This window comes from Centroberyx gerrardi, chromosome 23 (assembly GCF_048128805.1).
Source record: "Centroberyx gerrardi isolate f3 chromosome 23, fCenGer3.hap1.cur.20231027, whole genome shotgun sequence".
NCBI lineage: Eukaryota > Metazoa > Chordata > Actinopteri > Beryciformes > Berycidae > Centroberyx > Centroberyx gerrardi.
The window spans coordinates 15,772,023-15,782,880 of record NC_136019.1 but is presented as its reverse complement, the minus strand read 5'-3'; the positions used below and the strand labels follow the sequence as shown (position 1 = coordinate 15,782,880).

General features: G+C 44.2%; 1 protein-coding gene across 1 annotated transcript in view; it reads right to left on the bottom strand.

The window, feature by feature from the left end:
* The window catches only part of dok1b (docking protein 1b), a 15,897-nt gene extending 5,260 nt beyond the window's left edge, over positions 1-10,637 (bottom strand). The window contains exons 1-2 of the mRNA XM_071923101.2: positions 10,307-10,637; positions 685-1,008 (exon numbers count right to left, since the gene is read on the bottom strand). Of these exons, the coding sequence (XP_071779202.2) occupies positions 685-1,008; positions 10,307-10,363 (381 nt within the window). The 5' untranslated portion in view covers positions 10,364-10,637. The remainder of the gene's footprint in view (positions 1-684; positions 1,009-10,306) is intronic.
* Positions 10,638-10,858: the final 221 nt, after the last annotated feature.

Below are 10,858 nucleotides of genomic sequence, written 5' to 3'. Positions count from 1 at the left end.
GTGCGTGCGCGGTAACAGCTTTAGCCTGTATAGACACTTAAGGAGCATGTGGGAAAATGTGGAAGATTGGCAGTAGCATCAACAGGCAGTACACACTGCACACACACACACACACACACACACACACACACACACACACACATATTAACAACTATCAAGGGAGAAGACAAAGATAGTTGCAAAACCAATGAAAAGCTCAATTTAAAGCAGAAGTTCTTCAGCTTTTTCAACCCGAGAACAAATTGAGACGTCTTTCTTCTTCTTTTAAACATTTCAGTAGTTTGGTCACATACAAAAAAAAACAGAACAAAAACTATAAGGACAAAACACACACACACACACACACACACACGCATACACACGCATACACACAGAGGAAGCTCATACCTGAAAATCTCACACCTTACTGCCTCCCTCCAAACACTATTTCCTGAAGCAAACACACGCACTCTCATCTACCCACTTCCCTGGTCACTCTCTTTTTCGCCATGAACACACACACACACACAAAAGTGCACAGATACACGGACATAAGCAGACGCACCTCTCTTCTTCCGTACTTAGCAGCTGATCTCAAATATTTTCTCCCTCTGTCTCATTATCACGCTCTTCTTCTCTGGACTTCACACACACTCCTGGACTCAAAACAGTCCAGATGATGAGGGGAGAAGGGGGTAAACGCACCTGAAACGCGATCTCGCACATCTTGTCCACCCATTCGGTGGTGACGCTCTTCTCGGCGGCGAACACGTGGGTCTTGTCGTTGGTTTCCACGCAAAACGCCGCCATGTTGTCCTTGGGGCAGCTCTCCGTCACCGCCGGCAGGATGGAGATGCACTCCGACAGCCGGATGATCTTCTTATCCAGCTTCCGGGTCTTCTCGTTGGCCCCGCCCCCCCCGCCGCCGCCGGCCCCGCCCCCTCCGCCCGAGGGCGAATCGTAGAACTCAAGGCGGGCGATGCCGCTCTGACTGGCGGGGTAGAGGACGAACCAGTTCTTCTTCCATTTCTGGATGGGCGGGAAGGAAGAGGTGATGGAGAGAAAGAGAAGAAGACTTAATCAATCAATTATTTACTGTACAATATATATTTTTTATTCAACCCATGATCCAAAAGTGAAAAGAAATTTCTTAGGCTAGGGCCCTTGCCACTGAAATCAAAAAACAAAGTCCTCTTGTAACCAAACATTTTGACTTCTTCATTTTTTTAGGTGAGATTCCCCTTATTTTTTATATCTCACCTGCATAATTTGTATTTTTTTCCCCTTTTTTTCAATTTGTTTCAAACTTTGAAATCCCAAACCAAACTATTTTGGCACCGTTGAGATTAGGAAACCAGGAACTACTTGAGGGAGGAAAGCACAATGTCAGAGGCCCGCTCCTGAAGCGAAACCTAAACAAAAAGGGTAGAGGACAAACCCGGATTCTTCCTCTATTTCTGGTGGGAAAGGGACGACAGGAAAGAGGGGATGGGGGCGGACAAAAGAGCAAAAATGTGATTCGTAATGCTTTGGGACAGATCTCATGGCCTTTTCATGGCTGTCTAGGACGGGGAAAACCCGTTTCCATGTGGGTTCTCCCTGCTTAGACAGCAATGGGAAAATCAGATCTATAATTAGCTGCAAATAATTAAATACTGATGAAGAGAGAGAGAGGAGGCGCTACAGTTTGAAGATGATGGTATCTTTTACCAGGCTACTACTTCTCAGGCACTGACTGAAGCCTAATGCAGGACGTATGTGATGATAAATCCAGTATAGTTTGACTCATCTCCATGGCACACACCAGCGTTTCCTCCACATTCAGTCAGCAGTAGTGGACTGCAGCTACAGCATTAGTCACATCCTCAGTTAGAGACAAGAATAAGTTTGAACTAAAACCAAAACAAGTCCCAGGGCCCAGTGCGTCGTCGTCTGCATTTTTTTTATCCAAATGACAAATGTTTTCATGCAACCTTCACTAGAACCAAACCTGGGACCAAACCAAGGACAAGGTGTGTAACCAAAACCACAAGTTTCCCTTGAAACACCAATACTACAAACAGTGGAAAATGGAAAATCCAACTTTGTGTTGTAATTTACTGTTTTTGTTGTTGCCACTTTCCCTCAGCCTGCCTCGCCTACTTCTACTTCCTCGCTTTCTGACTGGGTCCTTTTGAGAATCTGTTGCGAAACCGAGGGTACAGCGGGCAAAGGCACGCGAAGGAAGTGACTATGGCAACAGACAACAAAATATGGCTACGTTTGTGATGTTTATCTGGCGCTGGTCTCGGTGTGACTGCTTTCAGACTGATGGGAACAGGAACGCGTCTCGGTTGCGATCCGAGTTGAGACCAGCTCTGTTTCTAAGCCAAGTGGACCCGTCCCACCCATGTTCTGTTAAACTTCTTGCTGCGCTGGAAATATTTCGACGTGATGTTTGGCCACTTATCCGCGGGAATAAGAAAAATATGTTCATCCAGTGTGTCTGGGTCACTATACATGTTCTAAACTCTCTTAGGATTACACATAAGTCTCCATTCATTTCCCTAGGTTAAGTGATTCTGGGCCTTATACACCGCTTATTTGCTGCTCCTAAGTTTTGTGTCATTTCCAAACCTTCGTTAACTTACTGTGAATTTGTGTGTCTTTTCAAAGCGTGTTGTGGTCCTCAAATGGTCGAGGTCGTCGCATGATACAGAAATACGAACGAAACTAGGTGACTGTGTCATGGTATTTCAAGCCTGTAGCCAGCAGTGGGGAAGCAGCAGCTAACAATGACCTCTTCCTCCTCGGGGACAAACAGCATGGCACGCAATACTGGACAATACGGCGCACAGCTGGGAGCCTGCGAGTGTGTGTGTGTGTGTGTGTAATTTCTCTCCCAGCTGTTCAATGCCAACAATGGACATGATGACACACTGCATGCAAGATTACGAAAAAAAGAATTGCTGGAACAAGTAAAAATCGGATTACAGTAATACTATGTGTGGTAACAACAAACACTCATTCATTCAGTCACACACACGTTTCTTGTTACACAACAGTAAATTGATCAAAGAGCTTATTTTAGTGTGTTCCTTTACAGTGGTAATCCGCAAGTTCCTCATGTTTTGGATTTTGTGTCCATCTTTATTGCTCAGCGCTCTTCCCACAGATCACCTGTCAATCAAACGGTGTGTCCAGTACTGTGACGTCTTACTCCTTGGACTTTGGAAGTTTAGATGTTTTTTGCAGTACTAATGCAGGATACAGACTTCTAACATGGCCACTACTGCAATACTAATGCAGTTAATGTATTCGAGAAATGGCTTCTAAGCAGACTGGTGCTTATCCACATGATTTGTAAGCTGTGCAGTATATTGCCCAATTATTGCCTATCAATCTGTCTGCATCGCCCTTCAGTGCAACAGCTGACCCAACAGCCACTCACACTATAGAACTTCCTGGATTTGACAAGGCTGGATGTTCATTACAAGGGAGGCGTTATCGCTAAAAACTAACACCAGTACACACAGCCTGACTATTGTTTATAACTGTTACACTAACTCTTTTACAGCAAGACAACTGAGCTAATGTGTCACCATTATTCACAGCAAGCAAATAGGAGAAGAGAGAGAGGGAGAGAGAGAGAGAGAGAGAGAAGGAGAGAGAGAGTAAGCTGTAATTATGGTATTTGCATGATGGAACTGATATCACTGCAGCCACAGGGTGTGTAAGTATTTGCTGCACACTAGCTGACAGTCAGTGTAATTTGGTAATAAGCACAAACCACTGAGGAGTGAACTGCAGTTGTGACATATTTGTAAATTACAGACAAGAACAGAAATACATACATTACATACAGGCTTAATCTCTTTGTCTGTCACCCGCCCACACACACAGACACAGACACACACACACACACACACACTCACAAGGTTGCACAAGTCTACATATGCAGATGCACACATGCATGCACCCATATACGCATGCACATACACCGGCCCGTTAAAAGTAACTGCCAGAAAGGACAGGAAATGTGTGGGATTGCCATTACCCAGGATTCTCTTTGCTTCCTTCTTCTGAGTCCAGGTGTGTGTGTGTGTGTGTGTGTGTGTGTGTGTGTGTGTGTGTGTGTGTGTGTGCATTTGTGTCATTTTTACTTTTCTCTTGGGGTGCTCTGGACCATCTGCAGCCACGCACTCACACACACACACACACACACACACTGAAGAGTTAACTGTGCACTAAATACACGTATGTACTTGTGCAGTATGTATACAGTACAATTAAAACAATAAGCCCTGTTGTGGTGCACGCGTCTATGTGTGTGTGTGTGTGTGTGTGTGTGTGTGTGTGTGTTGGTGTCTGTATGTGAGACAGCTATTCCATAAAAGGCAACAGACCGTTATCTGCCACTAATACACTGAGTGGAACTTATGCAAATGGATGCCACATGAAACCATGAGAGAGAGAAACTTCCTCAATGATGTCCCGCCTGTTCACGTGTGTGCATCTGTGTGTGTGTGTGTGTGTGTGCGTGTGCGACTGCGTTCTTGCATGTATGTCCATCTCATCCCCTTTCTGCAGCTGCAACGTTACTAAAACAATACATGACCTTGTCATTGTCATATTGAGCGTTAAGTTCACTGTTAGCACTGAAACTGCTATATTGAGAACAATGACACTGTTCTACCGCATCCTCCAAAGAAGGAAGGGCGGGAAATGTGACAGAAGGACCAATACTGTCTGCATTGATTAGCGATGCTTTCATTTTCCTAACTTACATATGTTTGTGAAATTCCACACTTTATCATCTTAATTTATATCGTACACCTCATCCTATTCAATATGACTTTCTCACTGGTTCAATACACTGCGCTCTACAGCTGCAACTATAGTGTAAGCCAGTGGTTCTTAACGTGGGGTCCGGGGACCACCAGGGGTCCTATAGAGGGGTCTCCAAGGGGTCTCCGGAAAAAAACTTTAACACAATTAGAGAATGTAGGAGAATGACTATTTTCGTCATAATTTCACTGTTATCCCTCTACCTACAATACACATAGAAGTGGAATTCTGGACAAAATCATATCTAACAATAATAAAATTCTCAGATTTGGGTCCGAGAGACAAAATCTCATCAAATGGGGGTCTGGCCCCTAATGTGTACTAAGTTAGGGGTCCTTGATATGAAAAAGGTTGAGAATCATTGGTGTAAGCCATGCTGCCTGAATGCACATAGTGACTGAAGGTTTAATGTATATTTGTACTGATATGTGCAGTCTACTGTCTATTGCATGTCTTGTCCTGTCTGTACATGACGTCCTGTTGGCCTCACACCATGTGTGTATGTGTGTCAGTGTGTGTCCTGTGTTAATACATTGCACCTCAGCACCAATGACACCTAGACCAGTTCCTGTGCATGTACAAAGATATCGGTGCATGAAAACCTCGAGCCTCCAAGAGCTGCTGAATTTGTTCTTCTTTTCTACTTTTTTCCAATTCATGCACCTTGGTAGTAAAGCGAGGTAGTGATTTTGTTTTGAAATCATTTATTACATATGACAAATAACGTGATTCTGATTTTGAATGGATGTGTTTTCACTGTTAAGTCATTGTATGAGATTCAGAGTCTACAATCTCAAACATTTCCTTTCCATTTTCACATTTTCCGCATTCACTATTGTATTATTTGGAGACCCGCTGATCATATTCTGGCATAAGGCTGACAACAGGATTTCTGCTGTTTCACTTTGGGCTTTCTGTGTCAGCTTGTAAATACCTTTAGTTACTGAAAACATATTTCACAGTGGATGTGTTTCTTCAGCTTTCTTTAAGATAGTGTGATACTTCAATGATTCCTGTCTTCTCTCTATTCCCCGCGCCACATGGAGATCAGAGGTCAGGCTCAGTTACATAACAGCAGCTCTGGAGCTGGTAGGGATTCAGTGTCTTGCTCAAAGACACTTCAGCAGGTTGGGAGCTTAAACCTGGGTCCTCCAGTTAAAAGACAGTATCTTCATCCACTAGGCCCCCTGCCGCCCCACCCATCTTTGACAACACTGTGCTTATCTAATCATATGGGCTGAATTTGGGCTATTCATCTGAGAACAGAGAAAACAGTGGAGTTATTCATTCCTGCAGGGCCCACACAGTGAAACTTCACCACTAACGGCTCTTTGCTGATTTTAATATCTTTGTTCCATACCTCAACAACCAAAACTATGGTGTCGGGGTGGATTCCTCGCCAATGCATTGGGCAGCTGCTTGCTTTAGGGGATTTTTGTCACTCCTTATCTGTCTGATCCACAGCAAGCTGTCAGAGGTGACGTTTACCGTTGGGACAGCGGCATTGTTCGGTTCTGAAAGGCTCTGGTGTAAAGGAGGGAGCTCAAGGGCTTCATTACTGATCCATAGAACAGGTTTCTACAAATCCTGAACTGTCCCTTTAACACAGAGCTTGGTAAGTGATCAATCAGTTGGGCATCTAGTAATCATTAACCTTCCCTTTAAAAAAGCACTGTACACTCTGTATGAATGCAGATCCAAATGGACACATTATCCACACACTGGTGGCTCAAACACAGAATCTTCGGTCTTATCGTGTTTCTTACACGTTCCCACCGGCCACAGACAGACCTCAGTGACACCCACAGTAAGTGTGTGTTTGGGTGGGTGCATGTATCTGTGTGCTTAAGAGAGAAATAGACAGAAAATTTATGTCTGTGTGTCTGAGTGTATGTGTCCTCATTAAAGTGTGTTAGAGAGAGAGAGAGAGAGAGGGAAAACAGAGGAAGTGTGTGTGTCTGTGTGTACTCATGAATGTGTATTTAACAGAAACAGAGAGGAAATGTGTGTGTGTGTGTGTGAGAGAGAGAGAGACCACTGTCTTGACCACAGATCTGCTGCCCTAACCTCAGTCTTCCTCCTCCTCTGTGCCAACAAACTAAAACATCTAGCATGTTTCCAGCAGAGTAGTAGTAGAGTACTGTGATGAGTATATAGAGCAGAATGTGGAGTAAAGTGCAGCGTGGCCTGATAGTCCAGTACTGGGACAGATTGAGCCCAAATCTGAATGAAACACCCTCATACAAACACTTCAGTCAGACTACAGCGACCTTAACCTTTGGGTTACTCTCTTGGAAATCCACAGAATGGGAGAATTTTAGCCTGACAGCTCCATGTCAATATATTTTGATACATCAGATGGCAATGTGGTACATTAATTACAGTAAAAATATGCAGCATTTTCATATAATTGTCCGTTTTGCTGCTCTATAACACAACAGTGATTCAACCTATAGCCAGTTCATGAAAGCTTTTCCATTTGCTGTTTAAACACCTGGTGTCTGGTAGCTCTTTCCCGGGAAAAATCCTCTGCCGCACAGGAAGTGATGCGTTTTATGTTTCCGGTTTGTTTGGGTAAACCATAAAACTATTAACCCATTAGGCAGTTATTACTTCCAACAAATAATGGCTGTCTCTATGAATCAGGCAGCCTCAGGGTATTCAACAGTACTTCACCCTGACAGACACGCCCTGTCTGTGCATGTGGCCGCCAGCTCCTGGGTGAAGCTGTCTTTGAGAACTGATAAGGGATCAGCTAACATGCCTACATCTGTAGCCTTCACTATTAGTAGGAAATTACAACAACTGCCAACAACGGGGTGATTAAAAGTATTTTGTAGCTCCAGGATGCAGGAAGACTACAAGCTGCAGGTCCAAGCAGCTTGGCTCTGTGTGTGTGTGTGTGTGTGTGTGTGTGTGTGTGTGGGGGGGGGGGGGGGGGGGGGGGGGGGGTCAGACAAGCAGATGCAGGTACGGACAGCACACTTCTCACTAAATCATGCTGCATCACATCACTCTGCTGCAACACAACATTCTAGACGCAAGAATTAAAGAAACTAACTGTTGTATGAATGTAAAAACTATAACTATAACTATAACTATAACTACAACAGCAGGAACTGCGGAACTCTTTCATCAAGCACAACTTGAAATTCAGACAGCTCTGACCGCATCGCCACAAATATTTGGCATACTTGGACAACGGCGCTGCTGATCACACCATTCTGATTGGCTGAGACTGGGAGCGTGTTTCATGTTTTGAATGTCATGAATGCCTTTGTATTTCAGTATCATACGTCAGCAGATAGGTATGTTTTTATCTGTGACCTCCAGTCTGTGAGAGGGTTCCTGGGCATCCGGGTTAAACTGAAAAATAGTTTAATTTCTCTGTTATTCTTTTATTAAACAGAAGTTAGTCCAGCGAGAGAATGCATAACAATTACTTTTTCAAAGGACTATATTAATGTATGGGGTGTAGATGCAGTATAATAACAGTGCATGGAGTGTATATAGTGTAATAACAGTGTATGGAGTGTAGAGACAGTGTAATAAGCCTAATATGAGTATATGAATATCATAAAACAACAGTCAGAAACAGAAAACGTTGCCACTACACTCTTGAGTCACATTTTCCGACCATGCACGTGGGAACAAGCGTGTGTGTGAGTGTGTGTGTGTGTGTGTGTGTGTGTGTGTGTCCACTGACAGCTCTGAACGTTGCATAATGCACCCAACAGACCTCACACCAGTTTCAACACTTTCAGATGAGCCGATGTTCAGCTTCCTGTTCTATTCTGCTCTTTTCGGTTCAATTCAATGTGTTGATGTTCTCCTCTGCTGCACTCTAAAACACAAAACATGGTCTTTTTCTAAGCGTGGAGATTTCTTCAGTTCCGTTTCTATTGTATTCTGTGCCGCTCCGCTCTACTCATATCTTCTCTATTCCGAAAGGCACTGAAACTCTGTTGTGTGAGTATGAATATCCATTGAGGACTGGTAATTTCAGAGCAGGAAACAAGGCCAGAATGTTTTGTTGGTCCTTGTCATATGACCAGAGAGAGAGAGAGAGAGAGAGACAGAGAGACAGAGAGAGAGAGACAAAGAGTCTCTTACAAATCGGAGGGAGTTGATGAGTTCTTATCCAATGCTCTGAGACCAAGGCAAGGTTGCACTGAGGCCAAGGACTGACACACACACACACACACACACACACACACAAAGTCCAAAACCTCCTACAACTTCCACACATGCCACAGCAAGGCCGAATAGTTTGGAGTAAACTACAAACGCACGCACACACACACACACCCCTTCAGCTTAGCAGAGGCTCAGAGTTCTGCTTCCTTGCCCATTTCGCTGTCGTTTGACACACACACAAACACACAGGAGCACACACACACACACACACACACACACAGGAGTGCACACACACACACACACACACACACAGACACTCCAAGGCAAGGCCACTCACACACACTTCAACGTAGCCTAAACACACTGTCAGAATGAGGTAGAAGCACCGGGATCTTTGGGGGTTTCTTGTGTGTCATCAGTTCACACACACACACACACACACCACCACCACCACCAACAACAACAAAAACAACTCTCCAATGCACACTCTCTCTCTCACTCTCTATCCTATTTTCCTACAAGACACTTAAGCCCACTTTGGTTTTATGGGTTTTGTTGCATTTGCACTTGTTGTTATTAAAGTGTACTATCAGCTCATAAACACACACACACACACACACACACACGCACAGCAGGTTTGCACCGACCACCACATCAAAACGAGCCCGGGTCCGTGCAGCTCTTAGATAACTGGCTCGCTCTGCATCTAGGTCTGTCTTTGAAGCAACTGGGCACAATGACTGCTCTGTAATTGCACCAATATGTGCGCTATTTGTCATGACGTAGAATGGTCCCTGCTGGTTTACAATTTGGAATAGCAGACTGCGAACGTCACTTATTTGGGAATTCAACATTTCCAGGACACAATAGGACGTGTTTGCCATCTCCCTAAGGAAACATCACTGTAATATCCGCGTAATACTCCCATAGGGGCTTGCAGTGCCTCTGTGTTACTCAGCAGTTACTAGCGACCTTACTAGCGATACTTTATGGCGCTTTCTATTTCCTATGATATCGCTATAATGCTCCTATAGTATTCCTATAGGGGCTTAAAGTGTGTTTTGGGGTATTTAGTAGCGAGTTAATGGTGACTTTATCATACTTTATGGTATTTTTGTCTCCTGTGGTATCACTATAATATTCCTAGAGGCTACTAGTGTGTCTGTGGAACATAATACTGAATTTATAGCGGCATTACCGTGCTTAATGGAATATTTTATCTCCTAATAGATCACGTTCCTATAGGGACGTACAGGTTTGTTATGTTTGTGTAGCATCCTCCTAAGGTTTACTGTTAGTTTTTCTTCGTCAGGGTAATTTCTGTCAACGCAACAGCCGTACCACAACTAAAATAACTGCTTACCTTTCCAAACTTTTGATGCTGCACATAAAGTTGTCCCTCTTTGACGTGGGTGTCCATCCCCCCGAACCTCCAGGACTCGCCCTCCTCCCGAAAGGCGAGCTTTGACTTGAACTTGACAGAAGAAATCTCTTTTGGGGGTTTATTATTTTTCCTATGTCCCCCAACAACTTCCCCCTTCTCTCACTTCCGCCCGCCAGCTGGTAAAACGCATCTGACACAACGCGTTCAGACAGTTAGTGGTGTCATGGTGGAGGTAAACAGGCCCGAGACGGTGCTGGGTGGTCTTGACAAAGTTAAATAATGTCCAAATGTGGTCGGTGGGTCGCCTGGCTGTCGCCGCTCCCTCCAGGGTTCGACAGCGGCAAGCTAGGCACAATAACTAGCATAGGACATCCGGTCACAACTTTCAAAATAAAAGCACGGATGACGAACACGCAGTATATGTTTTCTGATCAGTGTTTGTTGGTGGCAACATGCTGCTCAGTAATGTGATATAATTACTTTTCCAGGTTGCAGGGTTAGTAATACAACAAATTACCATTTCATTTTCAA